Raw genomic sequence first — 27,805 nt, forward strand, 5'->3', positions numbered from 1 at the left:
ATTCTCAATTTTGTTTGAGTTTGAAGCCAGTTCTGTTTTCTTGTGAATTGAACTTCATTTGATATTTGGCATTCCCAAGAAATTCTATAACTTCAAAGCTTTGATTGACTTTCTTAAGTTTACTCTAGCCTAGATAACTCCCATTACTTGATAACTTCTATAATGTTTTATCAAATGTTCATATCAGCTCTTCCAAACTTTTTTTTCCTTGGGCGCTGTTTTCTTTTGCTCATAATCACTGCTTCCTACCAGATCAGAGCACAATCTCCCAGAAATGTTATCTTTTCAGCCCTATAGCAATCACCACCTCTCCTAAATTTAACCCTTCTCCTTCATCTTTGCATTTAAAATACATCTTGCATATGCTTTATCTTTAAAGTGCAGCACTCGAGATTTGTTCTATGCCTTCTGTAGACCTCAGTTAACAAAAATTATTTAACCCTCAAATGCTTCAAGAATCAACCATTTCCAAAAATACAAAACAGAAAAAATACTTTCTAATGGCTCCCTGATTATTTCTAACTACTACTCATAGGATCAGAAAGAAGAAATATTTTCCTTTGAAAGATTAGTTTCAGTTGCAGGAAAAAATTCATCTGTTTAACATTTTTATTTAAGCATAATGAATTTATTCCCTTTTATTTGCCTTCTATAACAGTAATTATGTTTGTATAGGTTGGGCAGAAAGTCCTTTAATTCAAGTTTCAGCTGGATGTGCAATACCACAGATGAAACTGTGTTAACAACACACCCTTAGGAAGCTGAATCCTGTAAGCCACATTTCCACTCTCTCAGTGTAAACCTGGAATTACTTATTGCCTGCAAAGTAATAACACAAACTTTGACCTTGATTTTAACTTCTTGTTTGGAAAGTGCACCAGTAGCAAGAAACTGTATATGCACCACTATACTTTCTCCCTAGAATATTTACAACTAGACTCTATCTGCCTGCTTATCATAAGTCTTGGGAGGAGACTCTTTCTATATAACCAATAAATTGTTCCTTGTGGAAAAGGCTTGAGACAGACTTGACCCTATCACTGTTTCCTTCCTGAGCTGCTTGGATACCAGATAAGTTTACAAAGTTTTGAAGCTCTGATATGTTATCTTTTTATAATGACTACAGAAGCCAATTACACTTTCTGTGTAAAATGCTGCTATTTCTGCATAGATTTTTGAATTTTACTAATAGTTTGAAATCTCAGTTGAAATGGTAGCCAAAAATGCATTGGTTACAAAAGAGAACTAGGAGCAAAATACCCTCTAAAGAAACAAATGCATAAAAGTATTTCTGTTGAACACAAGATAGACTTTTTTCCTAAAATAGAAAAGAATGTTAAAATTTACATCTATCAGAAGAGAGTACTTATTCGAAAATACTTACTTACTTACCTTTTACTCTATCTCCTTTGTGCAGATGAATTTCCCCTTCTCCTTGAGGTTGATATGGCTTTACGACAATAAAAAGTCTTCCAGGTACAGCACTATAAAGCTTGCGCTTTGGACCCTGATAATCCAAGGCAGACAGAGGATCCTTGTTGGCACTAGGACCGTAAACGGCACTGGAAATTGAAATTACATATATATATATAAAAGGTTATTTAAAATGATCAAAGTTAATTATCTACCATCACATTGTTAGGATTATATTAAGCAGTGAATAGCATAATCATCTTCCAGTAAGACATCTAAACCTACAGAAAAAAAATACATGTTTTTCATCCTAAACACACTCTTTCAATTGTTGAAATCTTTCTGTCTAAAACATGATAAATATGCATCTGAACATGATGGCCTATAAATGATGGCCTATAAAAGAAAACAAACAACACTGAAGTTTTTAGTTTTTCTACAAATTGAACTTGCACATTCCAGACCCAGATGAATTTTAAAATTTATCTGCAAACCATACATTACAAGAACCACAATTTATCAGAAACACTTTTAAGCATCAATATTTACAATTTTTGTTGGGAATGGGTATCTCTGTAACATTGCAATGTTAACTGAACAATTGAGACAACTGAATTATTGACTGAACAGACTGAATACTTAAGTTACTTCATACTCTACTATGGACCAAATAATCAAATTACTTCATCATTCCAAGGCCTGCAGCTAAATGTTAGATTTGAATGTGCACAAAGCAAGGTTCTTATGGCTAAAGTATTCTCCAAAAGATCATTACTTATTTGTGGTAATCAATAGCTCTCACAATGAGAGCTCATAGAAATATATGAGATCATTATTAGAACCCCAGAAAAATGAGTGAATTGTCAAAAATAAAGCATGAGAAAGAGGGTGGAAATATTATAAATATTAGAAGGTGAAAAACTTATAGGATATATCCAATACCCTGCTATTTAACTTACAAGAAAAATGCAAAAACTTGAGGTCTTACACAAAGTCTAGAAATAGAAGTTAATTGTGAGAAAAAATATTCATAAAGATGTTGAAGAAAAAGAGTACCAAAAGAAGACAAGTAATTGGTGGTCAAGCATTGCAACACTCCGTGTTATTTTAAGAAGAAAGAATTGAACTCAAATTGCTATAAACCAAATGAATTATGAAGGCTGGTGTTTACTGTTTTCAACCCTTCATTATTTTGTAACCAATCACCTACCAAAACAGGAGTCAGTGAGATTCTCAATATAGGTAAAGAAGTTGTCTAGTAAGAACAAAACAAAACAAAACAAACACAATCATACACAAAAACCTCAAAACTAAAAATCATAGTGGAACTTTCTTATCAGGAACACTTCCATTTTACTGCAGTAACTTCTTCACTGCTTGAAATAGTGTCTTCCTTTCACCTTGTCATGATTTTCTACTACTGTGAACAGCTGCTAGTAAAGATAAGCAGTCCTTAAATGTTTAAAAGTGAACTCTGGTTGCAAGTCTGCCAAGGAATTTACATCAGAAACCTCAGCTGGCTCTCACAGTTGCATAAAGCAAGACAGCAAAAGACATTTAGTTTTCTGTTCTTTTGTTACATTCCTTTTTCATTCTAGGTGAAGAAACAGTCATAACTGCAAACAATCCAGATCAATAAAGTACTGCTAAACATCTGACTTCCACCAGTATCAAGCTGCATTTTCTGCTTGATGTGGTAGCAACCAGGTAGCAGCATTGTATTTACCTCCTATCACAGACTGTTCATTTTCTCTTACTGAAAGAGGAGGGGGGAATGGCACATTTAAGCTTTGCGCTGAAGGCATCTTCTCTCACAGGACAGGCTTACTAAAGGATGTCATGGCTACAACATAGGAGTGATGACTTCTTTAAAAAGATCTTCTCTTTCCCTCTGCACCCCAGACTTGGGCTCCCAGCCCAGCACATCCCATGCCATGAAGGAGCTGAAGGATGATGTGCAGATTTCAGAAGATGCGCAGATGTGCTTCCCTCTCACCCAGAAGGTGGCCACCCCAGACAGCTCAGCCCTGACTGAGTCTGTGCAGGCACTTCCTTTCACTAATCATGATGCTGGTTCCCAAGCCTCTCTCAGCCCCTCACAACACCAGTTTGGTGTGGAAAGCAGCAGCCTGGTGAGAAGATAAACACCTGAGTGACAGGCTGCAATGATCACAAGGACCCCTGCAGCACCACTCTCCTTCTCTTTCCTTTCCACCAGTCAAACAGCCTTCTGAAACCTCATTAACCCTCTGGTGATGCTAACCCCCAGCTGCACTCTGACCTCCTCTGTTACCCTGCCCCTTCTGCTGCTGCTGCTTCAAAATCCAATCTGTAGTGATGTCAAAAAGGTCTTTGTCAGCTAAGGGGAGCAACAGGTTCATGGTGATTGTATTATTTTCAAATAATAAGCAGAGACAGCAACAATTCCCACATTTAGCTGATAGTAAGTAGGTAGTCTTACAGTTAAATAAAATCTGTGAGGAAAGTGTCATGTAAGGTGCCATTCAGGGTTGCAAAATAGGCCTGCAGCAAGAAAAAGCACTGCCTGCAGGAAGAGATTGTATGTAAGATGGTTTTGGTTGACTTTACATTTAGAGTTCCAGTTCTCTTCTGAGTGCTTTTGGGTGCTCTGGACATCTCTGAAACAAGTCTTGATGGAACTTATCACAGAGAGATCTTCAGCTGGACAGCTGTCTATGCACCTGTCATACTGACACGTCAAGAGAAAGACCACCATTTTATCACCACAACATTTCAGGTAGGAAATTTGTTTCCACTATCATTCATGCAAGTTTTCAAAATTATGGGCTCCCAGAAAGGGAAAAGGAAAGTGGCTAAATAAAGCCAGAGCAAATAAACATTACTCAAATACTTATTAAAAACTTTTTCTTTTTAATCATTTTTTTTTAATCCCTCCCTGAAATAACTGTTTATACTCTAGGAATTAGGAAGCCTGTTATCCCAAGGATATTGATGTAAAGGTGCTTTAATTCCCTTCTAGCTAAAGCTGTCGTCGAGTACAAGGTAGATCCTCCCACTTTGGTGGCATCAGCAGTGCTCAGTAGAATGTGAGGGCACTCATTCTGCAAAAACCATCTTGCAAAAACCTCTTCACCTAAGTGAAACTTCATTATGGACAACATGTTATTAAGCTGATATGGTTCTCTATTAGGTGCCATCCAGATTATTACCAAATGAGTTTTTGAAATTATTGTAACATATAGCACAGTAACAGTCGTTTGGTCTACTGAATGAAGCTATTGGCTTAAGGTACTCAGGTCTTCTTTCTTCCAGGGATTCTTACATTTCAGACAATGTTTTTTTGTTGTTTTTTTTTGTTTGTTTCTTACAAAGCACCACATTTCCACTCTCAAGCAGTATTGTTACCAGCACAAATGATTATTGTCAATTTAGGCATCTACAGCCAAAGAGAGAATAAGAACATGCAAGGTATCTTTAACTACATTATAGAATCATTAAGGTTGGAAAAGACCTCCAAGAACATCTGGTCCAACCAACACCCTACCACCAATATCCCCCACTAAACTATGTCCCTAAGCAACTCTAAGGTCCAACCCTTCCTTAAACATCCCCAGGGATGGTGACTCCACCACCACCACCCTGGACAACCCGTTCCAATGCCTCACTACTCTTTCTGAGGAAAAATGTCTCCCCATTTCCAACCTGAACCTCCCCTGGCACAACTTGAGGCCATTCCCTCTAGTCCTATCACTAGTTATCTGCAAGAAGAGGCCAACTCCCAGCTCCCCACACCTTCCTTTCAGGTAGTTGTAGAGAGCAACAAGGTCTCCCCTGAGCCTCCTCTTCTCCAGACTAAACACCCCCAGTTCCCTCAGCTGCTCCTCATGGGACTTGTGTTTCAGGCCCTTCACCAGCTTCGTAGCCCTTCTCTGGACAAAGAGAATTATAATGCAAGCAAAGATCCAGATACCTACAAATTACAAAGAGAAACCAGCAGTTGCATTGATTAACAACACTCTTGCCTTTTGTGCACTGACCAATGGATGATTTGGGGTATTAGGAAACAGGACAGACAAACCTGATATTTTAAATGACAATTGAATATAACATGTTTCATCAAAACATTTAATCTCTGATTCTCTCCAGCTCTGCCTCCCTTCATTTTTCTAGCCCTGAGCTTTAACCCTTCTGGCTTATCATCCTCGTGCAGCTCCATCACTTGCACACTTGACAGATGCATTTCCCACATCCTCCTTAAAGAGAAGCTGTAATTACCTGTTCACAGGACAGTGGTTTCATAAAGCTGAAGCCCCCATTTGCGATCAAAACATAGACACAATCATCTACTTAATTATATTACTTGTAATACATACATCACTCTAATTAGTCAGGATTTGCCCTCCAGTGGGACATAGCTGCAGGATATTTGCAGAGTGCCTGCTAAATCACATTTATAATTTGAGAGGAAAGAAAGCAGCAAAGTCCTAGGGAATGCAAAAACCCTGCATCTAGGATAATCATGAAAAGAGCCCCTGACACCTATCACCAACATCTCAAGAAGCTCCCTTTGCTCTCAGTCATTCTCCTGTATAGCCCCACTTATTCCCCTCAGTTATTCCCTCTGGTTCTGGTTCTGAACTCTTTGGTTCAGAATTCTTCTGCAGAAGAGAAACAGTCCTTGATTCATCACCCATAAGCAGATCCAACCCAGGTTTCAGGCATGACCAACAGTTTTCTCCAGGGACCAAGCATCTCAGAAATATTTTATGTGGCTATTAAATATAATTGTTATTTTAGCTATTAAAAGATCTCATGCTGTGCAAATATTTTAAATTCACCTGATGTGCCTGTGCTGCTGCCGTTTGGCATCCTCTCCCAACCTGTTTAGGGATGGTGACCGGCTTCGGGAGGATGGAGTGTAACTCCCCACAGTTTTTACAGTTCCATTAGGATTATTCTGCATCTGTTGAAGTAGATGAGGTGAAAGGCTGCGGTGGGAAGAGGCAGAAGAGGAGGCTGACCACTCAGGGAGGTTGTTGATGTTCAGATTGTTGTCACTGTTGGAACGAAGTAAGATACGGGGTGCTGCTAAGGTGCTTGGGGGTCTCCGCCTTCTGTTTGAGTAGGTAGGAGCCTCTCTAAAGGGCACTGTGTAGAGAAAGACATACAGAATAATCACAGATGAATTTACCATTTATACATGCTTACAACCCCATAAAAAGATTTAGTAACATATGGCATTGTTTTTTGTTTTTGTTTTTCAGAGACAGAAACTCTACCTTGCCTGAATATCTAATCAAATTCATTATCTTCAAAACACCATTAAAACTGAAAACAACTGGCCAATATTAAACTGTTTACTGGTTTTAATAAATAGTTGGGCAATGCTAGCAATGTGAGCGTGCAGAGCAGTCTGAATTATGGTCTAGGTAAAGGGAAACACCTAATTATCACCAAGTTTGAGTGTCATACTGCTCATATTTACTCTATGCCCTCATTTTCAGTCAGAAAGCCAATGAAAGTGGCTGATCAGTAGAAGTTTTGGTGCACAATCTCCCAACCTCCTTCTCCAATCAGAATCCAAGCTGGGAGAATTTTGTTCCATCTCAAACTCAGGCCTAACCTGAAATGTGTAGTGTTAACAGTCACCTTATCCCCATCTTCCAGGTTAAAAATCGAGGACATAGATTTTTCTCCTGGCAGAACTCTATTACACTGCTATAATCCCTTGATATTCCTCTCTTTCTAATCTAGGCATTTCTACTGCATCTATTACTATTGTATATGGAGCATATTACCCCAGGGTAATACACTCACATTGTCACGTGCTGTGTCCCAGGGAGAGCACGACTGTATCCAAAGGCTGCAATATGCTAGTTAATGAAACAGTCATAACAGAAAACAAAAGCAAGGGCAATAAAAACCCAATACAAACCAGAGGGCCTACCCTTTCATCGGTGTTATTAGCAGAGTGTTGCAGCCATACAAGAATTCAGACAAGCAGACACTACATTTTCCAGATCTTCATTTCTCACTGTACTGGGTCAGTTACTTGCAAATGCGACTTAAAAGGAGGATTTCCTAATAAAAAGGCATCCAACTCACACTAGAAATGATAGCATTTCCTACTTATTTTATAAGGCAGTAAGCAATCTGACCCTGAAAACTTACACTTAGTCCAGTCCCCATTCATGCAAGTACTCTCATAAATTCCAGTGGAACTCATGGGGTTGCAGGATTGATCCAAAGTGCAAGTATTTACATCTGAAAAGTCCCAGTAGCATAACTAACAGAAGAGAGCCAGGCGTTATTCTGAGGTCTTTACTGAGCTGTTGTAATTTTCAAAAATCTTATTTCAGTTGGGAAAGAAGCCTCACAGAGCATCACCTATATGTCTAAAGTGCCAGCAAGTGCCATTTGTAAAGTGTCACAAATGTCTGCACATTCAATGCCCTTCAAAACCACACAAAATAACAGAATTAGAATGTGTCTATCATCCTCTGCAAATAAATAAATTCACAAAAATATGAATATACACAGGAATCAATCTGTCCTGCCTTGACAGATAGCTTTTAATTGGGAGGACACAGCAAAATTCAAGGTTCTAAAGCAAAATTGAAAGCATATTTATAACATAAAATAAAGGTGTAATTGCAAGTAAAAGAGTAGTTTATATTATTTTCATCAGAATTCTTATATGATTAATTGTGATTCTGAGAATTTTAAAATAGCATCCTTCATATTTCTAAACTTTCTCTGGTAAATAGCTCAACAACGTCAGAACCACCAAACAAAAGAGAACAGTGTGCACGGGGAGGAAGGGCTTTAAATTCATTTCCATAATATGTTTGAAACAAAGCTGAAATAAGGGAAGTAGTCTTGAAAAGCTGCTAAAGGGGATAAAGCTTAGTAGCCCAATATTTGGGCTAGAGACTGGCAGAAACTGTATAATTTTCTGGATATTCCGAGTCTTTCATATTTTTGTAGGGTTACAAAGCAGCAAAGTATGTCTCTGAAAGTACCTTTGTGCTTCAAATGCCATGGTGAAAGCCACAGTTAGTACTAACTTAAAGAAAACTCACAGCACTTATTTCTAAAATTAACATACACAGATCCTCTGATCAACGTATATGACATAGATGTGTTGTTTGTACATTTCTGGATGTCCAACAATAAGAATATGGCTCTGGAAATGATTTCATTGAAGACAAGAATCTTTCCCAGGAACAACACAGCAGAACAGCTACTGTCATAATTTTCTTACAGGAGAAATCACACAAAACCAGAGAATGCACGACAGATACAGGGCTGCTATCTGAAAGAGTAGCCTTGTTCCCTTCAGGTCACCAAAGTTTGTCTTAGACTTCAATAAAAATGGGCTCTGACCCTTAGACTTGAATTTTTCACCACTTAAAACTGCTAACATTCAAAGCAGGCTGCCAAGCCTTTAAGCTACAGCTCTATGAAACTAAAAACTGCCATGGTTTTTGACCATTTGCTGTAAGCTCTGCAGCTGGTGGGATGCACAGTGGTGGCAGCAGGAGAGCAGGGTGCTCAGGACGGGGACAGGACAGTGGGGAGCTGCTGAGCACCTTCATGCTGGCAGGTTTGAAAAAAGCACAGGACAGTGCATTCACTCCTAATGGAAAATAGTGTGTGTTTTGTATGTATGCACGCTCTCCAGGTATCACATTAAATTAGCTCTTTTTCTGTTACACATCTGAAAGGGATTTTACATTTGGGAGTTAGTTTCTGATTTGCTATTAATGCTCTGTTCTTAAGGACAGAATTACAAGCTAAATCAGCCCTTACTACAGAAAATAAACAGGAAAGGGGACAACTAATTACACCAATTGACGTGTGTCTAACAAATCTTTTATAGAAAGAGTTAAAAATAAGCATTTCCATGCCTAAAATGATTAATATTCCACCCAACTGTTTCTTTTCCCCAGCAATCTGCAAACTGTAAGTGGGTGGGTATTTTTTTAGCTCCTCTTATAGTCATTATTTATATTATTTGCACAATAAAAAATAACTACAACACAAAATGATGGAGTGCAAATGTCCACACTTTAAGCCCTGTTGGACACCGTCACTTCCTAATATCTCAGTATGTTCACAACTGTAAGAATAACTGTTGCAAAACTTGTTTGGGAAAAACAGTTGATATAAAATGACATGAAAATGACTGAACTAATTTCATGCCCCTAAACTTTAAAATTATCATCTCTAAAAGCATGCCTGAAAGCATCATTTAATTCTTTCTCCAGCTCTCAGCATTCTTCTATTACTGGTATTTCATACATCTGAAGGGGTAATTCAGCAGCAGCCACTGACAAATATTCACTCAAGAAATTCCTTACGTGTCTTCAAATGATTTTCTTAGGGAACAAAACATTTCTATAACTACTTCAGAGAAAACCTTAAATGAATAAAGTCACATCCAGCCTTCATAAGCAGTTGCCTAAATGGATTGTCTAGCATAAAATAATTTTGAAAACGAAACTGCAGAACTGATTAATTATAGAGTCACTAAGCCGACCATATTAAATGTACACAAGAAAACACCAGTCTGAAACATCAAAGTGTTCTGCTTGCATCGCTTACCTTCTTTCTTTGTGAAGGCATTTAACAAAGACTTCATTTTCCCTTTTACTTTAGCAGCAATCCCCTCATTATATAACCTTTGCTGGGAAGAAAGAGGAAAAAAAAAAAAGAAAAAAAAAAAAGAAAAAAAATAAAGCTACCCAATTTCTATGTGTTCGGGCTGCCTGCACCCTGACATGAGCAGCAGGTTTCTGGGCACTGTGTAATTGCCAGCATAGCCGGGCACACAGCGCCCGGCGCGCTGGTGACAAAGCCCACCCCACATCCTGTCTGTCAGCTGGGAGCCAACTGTGCATAGACTGGAGCCGCTCACACACACACACACACAGAAAAAAAAAAAAAAAAAAAAAAAAAAAGGAAAAAAGAAAAAAACCACCCTGCTATCTCTCTCAGCATTAGTCATGTGAACGGCACCGCTACAGCCTCACTGGTGAAGCCCTGCTTTTTCTGGTGCTGCCTTGCTGCACCCCACATGCCGGGTGCAGGAGGTGGGGGCTGAAATTTGTGTTGAGAGAGGGGCAGGGGGAAGGATGCGCGGACACAGGGGCTTCTCAACCACACGCTATGGGCTGTGCTGCCAGTGAGAGGAAAGCCTTGGCAAAGCTGAGAGCGGCTTCACAAGTGCATCAGCTTGTAAACTTGCCTGGCTGACTCGTGGTGCTCGAAGGCACCCTTTTGCTTTTTGATGCTTTTTGCTCCCTTAGTGCGATGCTCAAGAGAGCCAATTTGAGGAAAAGTGTGAATCAAACCAGAACTCACCAAGCCTCCTGCAAGGACGACAGTAAGACCATAGACAAAACTGACACTATGCAGAGTAACTGGAGCTGGCCTATATTCCAGCCTGAAACAGATGGGGTACCAACACCAACAATTTTCCATTCCCCTTCATTGCAGCAATTACACTGAAATAAAACAGAATTTCTTTCTGCACAGAGCAAAAATAATAAAATTTGACTGAGTTGTTCCTCTAAATTTCATGCAAACGCCACAGAATAGATAAGGACATTGTATTTGCAGTTTTTAAAGTGCTAATTCTGCAACACATTCTGTAGGGAGCTATGGCAGCCGTGCAAGCACACTTGCAGGGGTAGAGCAAATCACTGACAGGCAGGAAGGAAGCAGGGGGCGGCGCTAGCAATCACACAAAATTTCAGCATAACCAGTTACACCTACGGAAAAAAAGATTCTGAAGAACAGGAAGTTCACTGTTTGAAAAATGAGTAACCCAAAGTAAAAACCTGTCCTCAAATAGTATGAACTATATAGCAGTTAATAAATATTTATTCCGTCTCAGACACCTCTGCTGGCTGCTAATACTTCTATTTTGAAAATTTGGTCTTTTTCTAACTGAGAAAACTGCATCAAGAAAAACAGAAAATAAATGACTTAGATGGATTTAATCTCCATATGCACAGTGACAACATATTTAACAGAAAACTGAAAAGAATTAGTAAGCAGAAATAAATTCAATATTTTAAACTTCATTTAACATTTTGATGTTTACACAGCTCTTAATTTCTAATGAAAAGAATATTTCTCTAAATCAATATAATTTTCTATTTTGTTTTAATTTATTTTTAAAAGACCCTGTGCTTATCAGGTGGTAATTTTACCAGTGGAAATGTTGGACACTAAATATAAAGTTAAACATCTGTATTTGACAATAATATACTTTCTTTTTTCTTAAAAAAAAAAAAAAAAAAAAAGATGCAAAGCTTTCTAGAAAGTAGCTTTGAACTGGTATTTGAACTTATAAATACGTGGATATGTTAGCTCCCCATCAATATTGATTCCAGAACAAGAACTGCTCCACTAGGATAGCCGTGCCACTAATATGAATTATTACCCTTTCCAGTATCTCCATTCAATCCCTCTGATTCCATTTGGAGCTACGAGTGCCAAAGAAGCTATAATGATTAGTAATATTTCACATTTCCATGGTGTTTTCTAACTAAACTTGGTCAACAGTATGTGAGGGCTGCTGAAGTCTGCACAAAAAAACTCAGAATCTTGTAGTGCTCCCATTTCAATAGCCAGATGGAAACTGGCAGAAAATATTTTTATGATGGCAGCCCCCTGAAATGCTCAGGAAATACTGAAATCTTACTTTTTGCTTACTGACGGGGCTGTGAGCACCATTCTGAGCACTACTGTAATGCTCATGGGACAGAGATTTCCTAGGGTGTGCATCTTAAACCAGTTTAACCCAGTGCAGGGAAATGCCCTTCATTGACTGCATGGAGCACAGATTGATTCCTGTACACAGAGAATTACCTGTTGTGTCCTCAGAGAAAGAACAAAATCCCTGCCTCCATATGTTCAGTTCAGTGTGTTGATACCCAGAACATCAATTGCAGAAAACCATACGGACCAACGTTAACTATCTATGGAGAGATGGGATCTCAGTGGTGCTTATGTTGCTCCATGCAGAAAGTCCTGGGCATTTTACTACCAAGGTGCCACCGGCATAGAACCTGGGAGCCTGATCCTCAAACTGCATCTTGCTCCACATGGGTGTCAGTGTTTCAAACTATTGCTATCCTAAGTACCTAACTGTAACAGTTAGGCTAGGAAAGTGTTAACTCAGTTGTGTTCATTCATGGCTGTTCATATATAGTAAAATAAAAACAGGCAGGCAACTGTAGTCAATCAAAATAAATCCCAGGGGGTACTTTTATTAGATTCTTGCTGGAGCTCCAGCATTTCATCATCTAGAGGTTTCTAATCAGTGTTATAAAAACATAAAAAATATTAAAGTCACTTGAAATTATTGAGTTTCATGGAAATTGTGGGAACTCTTTCCTATCTATACCATCAGATATATCACCTGATGAACAACCATTTTATTCCACTTAACCATCTTTCTTTTCCTTATCACAGGAAATATAATTTCTTCCTACATGGCAGAGCCTACTGTAATAAACACTATTGTACAATTGAAAAATATGACAATCAAGGAAGTCAGTGAACTATTTGCAGCTGCATTTTTTTCCCCAATTTTCACTAATAGCTTATTAGAATTTACTTGTTTTAACTGAAGTCTGAAGAACTGAGCTGTGGTGTGGGGAAGTTAAAGAAATTATTCCAGCAACTTCCACCATTTCCAAAAAGATTTTTCTGCTTTATGATGGTAGTCTTGGTATATACAAATTAAGATGCCTTACAAATACAAGCCAGGTAAGCCCTAATAAACTTTATTCCCCCACTTCTTCTGCAGGTGCTCAGGAAGACATCTGTGGGCTTTGCATGGGGATGCCTCTGCAGAGGAAAGGTCCCCTTATGCAGAAATCAAAATGTGGGCTCCAAGGTTGAGTTTGATTGCCATTTTTTGTATGTTTGTAATATCGTGTTCACAATTTTTTATATGTGCTTCCAATAGCTTCCATATGCAAAATAGTGACACACATTTAGGCATTTTTCGAGGATCTATTTTGGGGCAATTAAATGTCATTAGGAAAAGTTAAAACATGATTTGTTTGATCGAATCTACATTCTTGCTTAATCTTCCCACTATCACACCAACAGCAATTGCTTATCAGATGATGGCAGAACACAGTTAAAATTATCGTGCTTTATTCTTTTTGGATTATTTTTTTTGAGTTCTTACCAGAAAAAAATCCCTTCAACTTGTATACACATCTAGCCTTTTGTTAAAAATACAGTTCTTCACACGTATAAATAAATTTCTCTCCGCTATAAAATAGGCGTCCCTTATGCTAAACCACCAAGTGGAGAGTTAGACAAGAACAGCCAGATTCAAATATAGACTGTAAAGTACAAAAAGATTCAAATATAAGCTGTAAAGTACAGAAAGAAAAGGAAAAAAAAAAAAAAAAAAAAAGCTAGGTTGATACTGTTTCTAGATTACTTGCTTATCCCACAAAGCTATACGGTGGTCAGGAGCACAGACAGTGGTGACAGACTTGGAAGGAATCCATCTCAGAGGAACTAAAACAATTATTAAACAAAGGTTTTTTTGTTTTGCTTTGTTTTGTTTTGTTTTTTTTTTTTGCAAAAGATCCGAGTTTGCTCAGGATATTGCAGTTAGGCCAGCCCTGAGAAAAGAGTGTCTGAGCTCACACACATTTTGCTTGTAGAGCCCAGCCTTAACTAACCTAACCTTAGTTTCCCTGTCACCACCAGTAGCATTTTTATGCCACCCAGCAGCGCTGCTTAGCAGCCTTCAGGCAGGCAGTCCAAGTCTGAAGGGTAGAATGGGGGCAGGAGACAGTGTGTAGGAAAGGACAGCAGAGGGATGGATCGGGAACAGATGGCAAGAGTTATCAATTAGAAGAAGAAAGAAAAACAGAATATAGCAGTGAAAGTTACACAGCCATGTGCCAGACTTCCCTTCCGTCACCTGGCATTTATATTACATTGCTGTCCCCAAACTTTGCTCTGTTTGACAAGGGCCAGTCTTGCTCTACTCTCACAAGGAACCAAGCGCATTCGTGGAACTACATTAAAAAGCAACAAGAAGCATGTGGAAAGATTTTCAAACATCCAGCAAAATTCACAGCTGTGCACAAGGCTCAACACTAGAGGCAAGACCATGCAGTAGAGTTAACTGGCTGCTGGGGTCTTCAGTCCTGCATAAAATACTTCATGCAAGTCCTGTTATTGAAAGAATTTTAATTACTAAGCATGTGAGGTGCACGCGTTTGTGGGCACATTTCAAAGGAATTACAAAGTTGATGAATATACAGTTGCCACACTCAGATGAGCTTAAAATCACGGGAAACAAAAATCAATCCCTTTTTCTTACCATACTCACATGATTATAAATAAGCCTTCAGTAAGATTCACTGGGATTACAGCAGTAATGCAGGAATAACATTAAAGAGCTGCATGCTTCTACAGAAGGCAGGCGTGTTCACTGTAAGGCTTTAGTTTCAGATGCTTACACAACATCAAGAATATATTTAGACCATATAAAAATTGCTAAATATTGCTTAAAACTTGTAATGTGTCAGAGCAAATGTCTGAAATCTCTTTGATAGTCTAGAAGGTAATGGGTCCAGAAATTTTGATCCAAAAGTGCTTGAAAATCATGGGATTTCATTTTTTTTTATTTTTTATTTTTTTAATTATGAAGCTCAAGGCAGCAATATCTGCAAATTTTTGAAGCTCTGACTGCAGGGATACAGGTACACACACCAGAATTCACCTTAAAAGTGAAATAAAATCTCTGTCCCAAAGGATAAGAGGCTGCTTTGCAGCCCGGAGTTGTGTGAAAAATCTGGGTCGGGATGCAGAAAGACACAGAACAACGGAGGGTTAAAAGGTGGGAAAATTAAACACTGCTATTTCACAGGAAAGGCTGGAAGTGGGAAGGAAACAATGGCCAATAATGAGGGAAATGTCTTGCAAGTAGTAGCTTAAAGAGAGAGAGAAGTAAAGGCAACAAGAGAAATCTACAATAGCTGAAACAGAATTTGAAAATGATTGAAATCTATCAGCAATGTCAAAGAAAGAAACATATTTGAATAAAGTATGTATGGCTCACTTTCATTTTATCATGTACAGTCATATACAGAAAAGGCACTTACCTAAATAAAAACCTGTATTTTACATAGGTCTGTTTTTGCAGAATGTTCTCAATCCTGAGGTGTAGAATAGGGAGGCCAGCTCTGAGCTGCCAGGTGACAAAAGTTTCTAAAGGCTTTATACTCTCAGAGTACTCACAGCTCCCCATTTCTTTACACGTGTTTGGGTTGAAAGGAACATCAAATCTTGCTCAGAATAACACAAATAACTGCAACAAATATTTGTATCCATCTTCCATAAATTTGTACACCCATATAAGAAATAGTTTCCTCTGCTGTTTGCAAAGACCTTTCCACTGTAATATGGCTAAGGGAAAAAAAAATCTTAAAAAGTAAATAGTTCTTGCAAAACCTTTCCAAAACAGCAGTGGGTGATTTAGAGTAGATGAAATAGGAAACTAGGAAACTACTTGGTTTAACTGATTAGGTTACATTTTGCTGGCATTTCTTTAAATATGGATTGTCCTGACTACAAAGTCTGTTTTCAGCAGCAAGTAGAACTCACCCAGAGTTACTCACTTCTACAGAGCAGCGGACTATCAGTAACCAGCTACCTAGGTATGTTGTTGAAGCAAGAGATCAACAGCCTGTAGAGCATCTGGACAGAAAGATCTATTTAGCTCAGATTATTCAAGTTGCATTGTTTTACCTCCAACAATAAGATAGAAAATATAAATCAAAAATAATTATAACCCACAACAAATTCTTGTGCTCTTTAAATAAGTTGGTGAAAGGAGGGTGCAATTTTCTCAACTAATAAACTGGGAAATCTAGTCCTGATGCAGCACCACTCAGAAACATTGAATTACACCACACAAAGTTCATTCTTTGCATTATGAACACATTCTATAATGGCTGATACACATGGGCCTTGGAAGCCGTACACAGATTTGTGGGCTGTGGTTTCATGTTGCAGAGGAGAACAAAGACAAATGAATCTGTACAAGATGCTTAGAAAAACAAATGGACCAATATTGGATAGCATGCTGCTTCTGTGTTCTGGTGTTGTACAGAAAACAATCTAATTTTGCCTTTGTGTAACTTTCCTCCTACCAAAAGCTCTCAACAAATTCCTTAAATCATTATGTTGTTCCAGGCTTTATTCAGTGATTTGATTTCACTGCTTTAATCTAAGTGTGAACCTCTTTAGTAAATAGTGGGACAAAGCATCTGTGCTTCCAAAAGTGTTGGTGGATCATGTCAGTTTTATTTAGAATAACACCATTTTCATAACTGAAAAGTGTATATTGCTCTCAATGGAGAAAAAAAAAATCTCACAGAAGTTAAAAAACATATATATAGCCAAAGTGGTCAAATAGCGTGCCACTGCTATATGCATTGTCCTTGTACAATTCATACAGACAACAGTAATTACTGGGGCAGGGTGGATTGAGTAAACATATTTGTACTATTTTATGTGTCAGTCAGTTGGGTCTGATTCTCCAGGCTTCCTACCTTTTGGCACTATTCCTCCAGCACATCAGATATGAAATGCATCCACTCCGCTCTGACAACATTTTACAGTATCTTTGCATAAATCTAAATGGTAACACAAGGTGCATAAGGATGGAGAATTAGCCTGCAATTAATTCCAGCTTGCTAGCCCATCACTGGCTCAAGCATTTCTTAGACATACAGTTATTCCCAATTTACTGCAGGGTACATGACAGAAAAAACAAGCCATGACATTAAAGTTCATGCATGACTGTGAACTAGTCCAAGGCAGTAGTTATAAGAGAACAGCAAAGAAAAAAATACACAATATCCTCTTGTAGCTGTAACTCCTCCCTCTTCTTAAATCTTGATGTCCTTCACTGCTATTTTTCAACCTCATTTTCCCCCTCTCTTAATGGCTACAGTTGTCTTTCATTGCTTCTACCAGTTTAAGGATAGCCTGCCTGCCCTACAGAGCCAATAAATGGTCTGTAAGAGTCTATCAGGAGAGATTTCTAGAAGATATCACATCATGGCAGTAACATAAAATTAGCAATGAAGTTAAATGGAGAGAGGTAGAATGGTTGGAGGGCAAGAAAACAGCACTGAAGTAGTCCACCCAGATGTGGAAATTTATAGCAGGTCACATTGCGTAAAAGCCTAATAAGAGTGGAATATATCACCCCATCTTCATACAGCAAAGTTTGATTGTGGAATACAGGAGGGAACAATCAAGCAATTAATGCGACATTGTTCTATCTTTTTAATACCTTATTGCACTCTGAGGGTAACATTTTCATTGAGAAAATAATACATTGTTTTACTGAGGAGACCTCAGAACCGTGAAGACTTTTCGCTATACTGGTTGGCTTCCCACAGGTGCACATTTCTTTCTGGAGTATATAATGTCAAATACTTGCATTACCACTTTCATTCTTGTTTTGCAGTAGAGAAGCAAAAGGAGGCCTTTTTTTGTTGTTGTTTTTTTTGTTTGTTTGTTTGGTTTTTTGTTTTTTCTGGAAGAGCTATTACCACTAAAACTACAAATTAAGTGCAGGGAGAACTAAATTTTTGGCTCTGCAGCCTCCCTTAAAGTCCATTAATCTGCAAGGAATGTACTAAGAATTTAAGGACCAAATACGATTGGGGGTCATTAGTGTAGAAGAAGCCAGAGAGACCTCCACATCCCGTGGACTTGCATTAACAATCAAAAAAGCAGGAATTGTTTACATATATTTAGGAGTAGTTTCTGAAATGTGGAGTTAGAGAAAAACATCATTACTGAACGCTGAATGCTCTACACTTTTTTTTTGCACTTTTTTTTTTTTTTTCGGTTTACACTACCTAGTCCAAGCTGTCTCCAAGAATTCCTCATTTACACTTATTGTCATCATTTCAGTTTCAAAGTGGACCTAGCACTACAAGCAGGGAGTAGGTTATATTTAGCTTTTGAGATGATGCACATTTGGGTTACCTGAGTACAAAGTCTTCCACTGCCAGCTTCCTTTTGTCTTCTATGCTACAGATAGTAGTTATGCCATGCAAGTATTCACCCCTCAAAATATCTTTTCTAAATAGAGGAAAACAAGCTCTATCTAAAGTCATGTCATCAAGAAGGATCTTTGAAAAATAAAACCCAATAATTTAAGCTGATAATTGTCTCACTATCCTTAGTTCCATTTAGACATTTGGTGTTAAGAGGAAACTAAAACATAGCTGACTTATTCATTAAAATAACAGCATTTAAAATTATATTAGTAGCCTACATTTCTCTGTCTCAAAAATAACTGTTAATGAATCATGCCGGTCTAAATAAGAAAGGATAAAAAAAGAATGTATCCGCTATAGCAGGGGGTTATCTTTGTACAAATATGTAGGTGTAGCATTTGTAATGTTCTCAGTGGTTAATCCCATTGAGAAAGGAGGGCTTGTTCATTGAAGCTCATGAATACACTTTTGAGGTGTTTTAATAAAGTAATATTAGCAATACTATGCCTACTTCTAATTCAAGACATTTTCCCTTGCATTTTAAAATGTTTGAAAATGTTGAGGTAAGCCTTTTCTTCCTTTATTTCCCATTGTAACCTTGATTTGGCCTGCAGGTTAAATTTTGAGATGGTGCACCAATAGCTGAGTTTAGGAGATTTTCTGTAACAAGGATATTAAAAAAGACTCTTGTTTATACAGTTTAGTAAGTCAGAGCCGACAGGACTAAAAGAATAAAAATGCAAGCTTTAAACCCATTACCAAAAATTAATCTCGTGTACATACTATTTCAGAAATATTGCCCCTTATTCTTACATTTCTGGCAGCAGTGGTGGATGTAGCTACATGATATTCATTAATTCAGCAGAAAATGCATGGCTGACATCCAAGACATTACTATGAAAATAGAAGTTCTGGATATTATTTGGCAGTCACACCCCCGGACATCAAGAGTACTACAATAAAATTTGACTTCCATGTTCAAGTTTCAAAATAACTCTGCTTTCTTCCGGACAAGAAGTGATGCAAATAAAGCTAGTAGGAAAAGGCAATGCAAGTCTTTAAAAAAGAATGGAGTCAGAGAAAGGAGAGTAATTGCATAAATAAGCAAATTGCATATTTTGTTCTCTACTAAGCCATGGCATTTCAGATGCATATCCTTGATGTTTCAGAATAATTTCAGACTGTGTGGTTAGCAGAGAAATCATTTTGCATGCTGGTATTACCTGTACATATGTGAAACTACTGTATGCATCCACACTTTCATTACAGGAAGGACCATGTGGCACTAAACACCTAGGATCATAGAATCATAGAGTCAAAGAACATTCCGAGTTGGAAAGGACCCACAAGAATCATTGAGTCCAGCTCCTTGGTCACTGCAGATGTTGCAGGGGCATAACTGAATTGGAACATGCCTTGAGGAATCCTCAGAAGCACATCTAAACTAAGTTAATAATGATTGTACTCATACATGTATATTTAAGGACATAATTTCATGTATGAGAACCATGAATAACATGTCTTTATATATATATATACATAAGCATGAAGAATATACTGTGCATCAAAACATAAATAGTATGGAATCAGACAGAACAGATAGATACAGTAACATGAAACATGTATTTAGGATATTACAGTAGAAAACTTCACCTGAAAAGTGAATTCAAATTTCTTGCAATATTCATTTGTTTACTAATGTTTGTAATAGAGACCTAAAATGAAAGAAAGATCCCACTCTGAGCCAGAGGGCACCGGACTCAATTTCACCAAAAGCTTGTAGTGCAGCAGTCCTGCAAGCAACCTCCAGCTACTTTTGCTGCAGAGGAACCACTGCTTCTGAACCACCTAGAGGGTACCATAGCCTCTGTCACAAGAAGCGAGGGAACCCCAGCCAAAGACTACTCACACTCCCATGCTGTGCAAGTCAGCCTTTCCATCAGAGGTCAGGAAAGGAATCAGCAGCCTAAGATCCCTCCCTCAGCCAGACAACAGCGGGTGTTGGAAGGGTGGGAGAACAGAACAAGAATAAATGGAAAACTATGAATTTGGGGAACTTTTTATGGAAACACTGCAAGAGTAAATTTTCAATTAATTCTTAATATTTCCTGTTCTAGAATTTGGCAACAAATTTAGAAATGACACAATCTAAGTTCCCACGGATATGACCATGCTTTCCTTTACATTAGGAAGCTGCAAGCAACATCAAAGGAATTACCAACAGTAAAGGAGAAATAAATGGGACTCACAGGACACCTTTGAGTTCAATAAGTGAAGTATGAATGGCAATGGAATAACTGGAAGATAGGAAGAAAATACAGAGAAATTCCAGTGATTCTTAGTGAATCTGGGAGATATAGTCTGAAACAGACTTTCAGTGAAGAAAATGAAAATGGATTACTGCTTTAAGATACTTAGGAATGACAGTTTCAGAAAGGGTACAGATCTCAGGAAAGGGTATGATATGTAATATACAACCAAGAAAACAACAAATTTGGATGCTGCACATTACTTGGAGGAGTGAAGTGATATTAAGCAACTCCTACAGCCTCTTAAACCATACCTGTAATATCAATTCCTGAATACCAGGCCCCTGTTTAACATAAAGATTTATGAAACACACAGCAGGGAAGAGCAATGCAGAAAACAATTAGGATGCAGAAGTGACTAATTAGTTTTATAAATTTATGTAGGAAATATTGTAACAGGTAAATGCTCTGAGCAAGATCCTATACCACACACAGTCAAAAGTTTCAATATTGGCTTAATTTGAAAGAGATGTCTTATTCTAGTTTGTTAATTAATAAACAGGAAGAAAATAATAATAATAAAAAAAGCTTAAATTCTAGTCCCAAGAAAAATGGTACATATTTTGCCATGGATTCTAGTGGGACCAAAGTTTCAGTCAAGAAATAAAGGAGTGTTTGAATGATGCAAAACACAGGACCAATACAGAGCAACAGAAACAACCCTAAGGAAGTTAACTAAAAGAGTAGAACAGTACAAAAAGCATAGAAAGTATTTGAAGATCATAAAAAAAAAAAAAAAGTGTAAATGACTTTCCTTCTCTTCTCCTTACATCCCTCTGAACAATCATAGTTTGCAGCTTTTTCTAAGCATGCAACCAGAAGGAGCAAAGAAAGGGGATGCAGCCCTGGTCCACAACAGCCAGACAGCTGGAAAGTCACTCTCCACAGCCCATCATGCTCGCAAGTCACATCTCAACCTGAAAGTTCTAAGGAGCAGTTCATCCCTACCTCTAGTGTTGTTCCATATCATATCACAACCCAAACTTAGCAGAATAAATAGAGAAACAAGTTGCTTCTTTGATCCATCAAGGAAGTGGAATATCTGTGGAGCAGAAGTGACAAGTTTCACAACTGTGGACAGAAACCTCTGTGAAGCATACTCTCCAGAGCAAAACTGCAGCAGAACAACCCAATGAGTCCTCTATTTCACTATTCAAATATGGTCAGTATTTCAGTAGGTGGAGTTAAAAATATTAACCAAGAATTTATTTTAACTAGTTGTTCACTGTTCCATTACCAAAAACAATAGACAAGGTTTTCTTTTACATCGTAATTTTATTTCAGCTTGTGTGATTAAGACACTTAGTATTTACAGTTTGTCTGGATTTTTAGAAGAGATTGTGTGAACATTTCTGATCATTAACTGACAGGAATGGATTGCCTTATCTGACAATATGTAATGCTAGTGGTAAGCAACATCATAAAGGGAATACAGATTATTTCTCCTTAAAATCATATTACTCTGTCTTGGCAATTTTAGATTGGAGTTATTGGATTGATTTCAGAATCTTACTAATTAAGCCTTACCAACTGATTTGAACTTTCATCTGTGCTTCTTAAAGGGCTGAACTGTCAGAGCTATTGTTGCTGTGAAAACCTTTGGCTGTGAATTAAATTGAACTTTCTTATCTATTCTGTCACTCTCCTTTACAGAAAAAAAAAAAAAAAAAAGAAAAAAAAAAGGAGGGGGGAGGGAGAAGAGCTATGTCATAACTAAAGTTCTGTGAATGATGACATAGGTATATAGATAATGGCTTTTACAATATTATTACTTCACATCTATCAATATTCTGCATTTTTAAGAACCTTCCTACTATAGGTGATGTTTTGAGGCTGTGACAAAAGAGAAGAAGACCCCGCAACACACAACCACTGGGAGCACTGGAAAGAAAAGACATGCAAACACATAAAGAATAAAAGGATAGGGGGAAAAAAAAGACAAGATCTAGAGCAGTCACATTAGCAGTGATGAACTGACCACATAAGCACATAACAGCACATAGAAGTAGGGTCAGAATGGGCAATTCAGAGAACTGGCTGGCACACAACAGCACTGCAGCTCCAGATACGCCTGCAATGAATGAATTGCAGTAAGGAGATGGTGAAAGATGGCTGAAGTTTTTTGACAGGAATTTAAGGATTAATAAGAGATAAAGTTCAGGGAACAGTTTTAAATTATATGGAAAAAAAAAGGGGGGGGGGAAGGAGACAGGAATAATAAACAAAGCAGAAATTTAATACTTATGGCAGTAATCATAGATATTTCTGAGTAAACTGGGGTACAAACACACACAAAATTTGTGACCTCTCATAACAGCAAAGTCCATTGATTTTAGTTACTTCTCAAAATACAGTACATTAAGAGAAAAATTTAAACACCACAACTAAGACTTATCTAGCTTGATAGAAACACTCAAAGAATTTAGCAGGATACAAGAGTGCTAATCAGGTTACAAGATCACATTCTTAGCTATTTGTGCCGTGAGTAGGATGATCTAGAGCAGCAATTTTTGCATGCATTCATGCAAGCCACACACAACTATTAGGAATTTCAAGCATGATCTGGACAGCTAAGACTTCTGAGATCCTCAAGCTTGTTAGGAGAAAAAAAAGTAATGTAAGGAATAGAAAACAAGTAGTATAATACAGTTTTTATATTTGTTTCATTCAAGAAGAGGCCAACTTTTTTCGAGCACTGGTAAGGACCTTACTCATTACTAATCTACAGGCATTAAAAGTTAATGTTCATAATAAGCTATGAAGGACATTAAAATCATTTTTTTTTAAGAGTACACGTGTTAAGTAATTCATGTAAGCAACATAACCAGTTGAATGCAGCAAGCGCAGAGCAAAATCAACATTGGACTTGGGCATTTCTGCACCATGTTACCAAAACAAAGAGTAAAAGGAAAGATTAATACCCATGATTTTTGAAGTCAGGAGGATGCAGCAAGGCAAGTATTATGCTAGAGCTAGTAAGCCATCATTTACTCACAGTACTCCATGCAGAACCACTTGAGAAATCTCTGCACAGTCTCTGGGTATCTCAGCTTGCCATCACGTCCCAAAATGAGAAATGACCACAAATGCACTGCTACTAAGTGATAGTGGATTTACCAGAAAGCATATTTTCTGTGTCCATTCCACTGAATTCTAAAAGATATACTTCAATGGGACACAGGCATAGAACCAGCTTAAAAAAAATAAATCATAGAAATGTATATTTCTACACCATCAGGCATCCACTACCTGTAAAACTCCAGCATTTTTATGACCCTTCTCATATGGTGTTTAAATATAGTCACTAATTAGTTTTACCAGTCTCCATGTAGGTACCCTTGGAGTGGAACTGTAGCACATCCATATAGGGAAGGACAGAGGCTGCTAAAAGTTGCTGTCCCAGAATATCACATGGGAAAAGAGCAAGAGAAAAGACAGGCCCCCAGCTCTTCCACATGCATGGAGGGGAAGATAGTTCATTAGAAGGTTTGTGATGGGTCACAACACATTTCACGCAGCCAAACACCCCCAGACACCACAATGGGACTTAATTCAATAATTGTGTTTGGGTTGTTAAAGGATGATGCTGAGGGCACTTTTCAAACTGAACACAGTAATATTTCAAACATCAGTATTTAAATGCTTCTCTCATTTCAAAGAGAGTGGTGAAAAGAGAGTGTGATTAAATTTATGGAATAACTGAGTTATTGCTTTGGTTTATAACTATATTGCTACACATAAAATCGTTACTTGTACTATCTGGTAACTTAGAAAAAAAACATCATTCAGCATTCAAAAGGACAGCGCTTTTCCTCATAGGTATTTAAAAGCTTGCCTGACTTAACAAATATGTTTCATTTACACAGTATTCTTGGAGGACTAGAACAAAAAAAAACAATTAAATTGTACCCTACAGAAAAATATCTTCTTTATTTTTCTTGAACGTATCTAGATCTACACTAAGAAAAAAAAATTCAAAAACATCCGAAAAAAATCAACATTTTTGCACACTGTGGTTTGAATATTCTAATTCTGTCCAGTAGTATGCATCTGTGTAAAGCCATCATTAGATAATTCTCTGTCCCATAGCAACCACTTTGTTTTCTCAGGGAAATAAAATATTTTTACATCCTTAGGCAATACCTTTCTCTGCATGGTTTCCTAAATGAAGCTGTTTGTAATCTGAAGTTAACATCTCAATTTACAGTGGACTTTGCAGAGATTTATAGCTATGTATGTGGAAAACAAACTGCTAGCACTAGGCTTTTCTAACTCTCTCTATATGTGCATGTACAGAGTGAGTATTTCACATTTTATATAAAAGCCTAGATTTGTTAATAAAATATTGGTTTTTTAAAGTAACAAATTCAAGTTATCAGATGTATTTGTGTTATAAAACAATTATTTAAAAGAGAACAATGGAAAGACAAGAGAGGTAATGTTTTAATCATCTGAGCTTATAATAATTTAGTCCTGAACTTGCAAAGTAGTAAGAAAGAAAAAAAGGACATTCAGTTTGCATCTTCAAGCACTGGGAAATCGTGATAATGGGGCTGGAAGTAAAGTCTCTTGGAGTCACAAAAAGGTCATACTTGGAATATTTGATTTGTTTGGTTTGTTTGTTTGTTTGTTTTTGACATTTCATTCACAGAAAATTGCCTCGACGGAGACATCATTTTATTTAAAAAATTACTGCTTAAAAATAAAATAAAGAGACAGATTTCTGAAGTTTGTCTATGCCAAATGGTTCCTGTAATCTAGTCTACAAATCAGAATGCAACATTCATGCTAAATGGTTAACATAAACACCAGGGACTATAGGCAGCTTGAAAGGATCTTCCTGTTACTGTCACAGCTAACCATTTCACAGGAATCCACAAATTTCAGGGCTGCTGGTCAGAGCCACTGGTTCTCAAACAAGGGTTTGCAGTACTTTCCCACAGGTCTCTGTGGAGCTAGCTTTTTCTTAAAAGGGTTTTTAATTATTAAATCACACTAAAATGACTATACCTATTTTAAATAATTTACTCATTCTATTTTACTGTGCAAGTCACTGCTTAAGTTCCCTACAGACATTACACAAAACCAAATGTGAAGAGAGAGGAGTATGCAATATAGTAGTATGCCACTGAAACAATGGCAAAAAAGGCATAGAAGCAGACCTTGTACCACAATATGACTTACTGTCACCACATAGAGTATTCCAAGTCAGAAGAGACCCACAACATGAGGGCTTGGGTGCTGACCTGAACATCATCTCCATTCAAGCATAAAAGGACTGTCATGAAAGAAGAATTCTGATTTATTTATTTATTTATTTGGCAATTCTATCATGTCTCTTCATTGCATCAAAATATGACTGATTTAGATTTTGACAATGAGGTGCATTAGATTGTGAAAAAATCTCCCAGGGGAAACTGGAAATGTTTGAGACGTGGAAAGCTAAACAGGATGCAAACACCCACACAAAATGCTGCAGGAAAATAGTAAGCTGGAATAATAACATTCATCTAGCTGCTGTACTACACCATATCTTTACCAAATCTGATTTCTCCAGCTAAATTTTGAAAATTGAAGAATCTATTAAGTTACAGAGTGAAGTTTTGAACCTTCACAACTGTTCATTAAGATTGCTGATTTCAGCAAAGATTTTTTTTTCATCTCTACTTACTCTAGCCTTTGAAACCAAATACAGAAAGAAAACTAGTAGGAATCCATTCAGTCTCAAGTGCAATTTAAATTTTTGTTATTAAGCTTTAATGGAAGGAAAAGACATGATCGGAGCAGTGTTTATTTCAATGATGATGCAATGTGATGGGTGCACTGCATAATGTCAGATGATATCAAAAGATGTGTCCTGGTGTAACCTCCCTTATACATAGTGAGAAGCCTCTGAAAATACAGAAGGCAGCAAACAGCTTTGAAGCTGTTACTGGAAAGTTGTCATTTGCTTTCAATAACTGAATATGATTTGTGCTTATCTAGTGTTCCAAATTGCTCAAATGATTGGTTACAAAACCACGTCTTCTTCAGATTCTGAAAGGCTCATCTTTCTTATTTAATAGATTAAGATTTTTGTCCTGAGCGCTACACTGAAAAGAATTGTACAAAATCGACTTTAGGCAAGTCTTGTGCTCCTTGGTTTTGGGGCTGCCTCACAGCAGCACGCATAGACCCAGATTTCCGCAGTGGGGCTTTTCCTGCCATCACTCAGGGATGCCTGGATGATGGGCACAGCTCAGGCATACTTTTGCTTCTGCTGTGCCTCTTGGACCAACAGCCACTGCCCAGGATGTTCACTCAGTTTAGGGAATGGATCAACAGCTCAGCTGAGTCTGGATCAACTCAAAGCTGCTGAAGGAAGGAAGCAGGACTAGTAGTTTTGCTCATTAGCTTTGTAAACCCTTGGGATATTCTCCTTTTAAAACTGTCCCCCCCAAAAGACATCTTGTATAAATTTCTCTTCTATTGTACATTCATAGATTCAAGAATTAGATCAGTTCTCAGTGCCCTTTTCATAGATGTAAGACGATCACCCCATACTTTGCATTTACAAACACTTCATCAGGCAAAGACAAAAGATTTAGAAATCTATGAGGTTATAATTCCTTGTTAAGTAATTGTCATGGCGGATTCCGACAAGAAAAAAAAATGTCATAAAACTAAGCGATTCTCCAGATAATTTCCAACTTCTAATAAAAACAGAACATAGTACATCTATACATTTTATTACAAAGGCTGTAACCATGGTAGAAAACGCAGCACAATTTAATTCTGACAACCTGTAATCCAAGTTATACCACAGTTTGAATAAAAATAATAAAAATAAAAAAATAAAAAACAACCTCTACATTACAACTTTAAAGCAAGAATATCTAAACCTAATGAAACTGCATTGAAAACATCCTGTATTTTAGCTAAGGCTCAGGGGAAGAGTCTTAAAACATTCATATTACAGCACATCAAACCATCACTTTGGCTAAATTAGCATAATATACATTTAAAAAAGATATCTGACTGTAGAAC

General features: G+C 37.5%; 1 protein-coding gene across 2 annotated transcripts in view; it reads right to left on the bottom strand.

The window, feature by feature from the left end:
* Positions 1 to 27,805, bottom strand: part of SHANK2 (SH3 and multiple ankyrin repeat domains 2) — a 348,938-nt gene that overhangs the window by 216,320 nt on the left and 104,813 nt on the right. For both annotated transcript variants that reach the window (XM_082761588.1, XM_082761589.1), the window contains 2 exons: positions 6,234 to 6,543; positions 1,393 to 1,562 (listed from right to left, as the gene is read on the bottom strand). In XM_082761588.1, coding sequence (XP_082617714.1) covers positions 1,393 to 1,562; positions 6,234 to 6,543 — 480 coding nt within the window. The remainder of the gene's footprint in view (positions 1 to 1,392; positions 1,563 to 6,233; positions 6,544 to 27,805) is intronic.

The sequence above is a fragment of the Aythya marila genome, assembly GCF_965140915.1.
Source record: "Aythya marila genome assembly, chromosome: 5".
NCBI lineage: Eukaryota > Metazoa > Chordata > Aves > Anseriformes > Anatidae > Aythya > Aythya marila.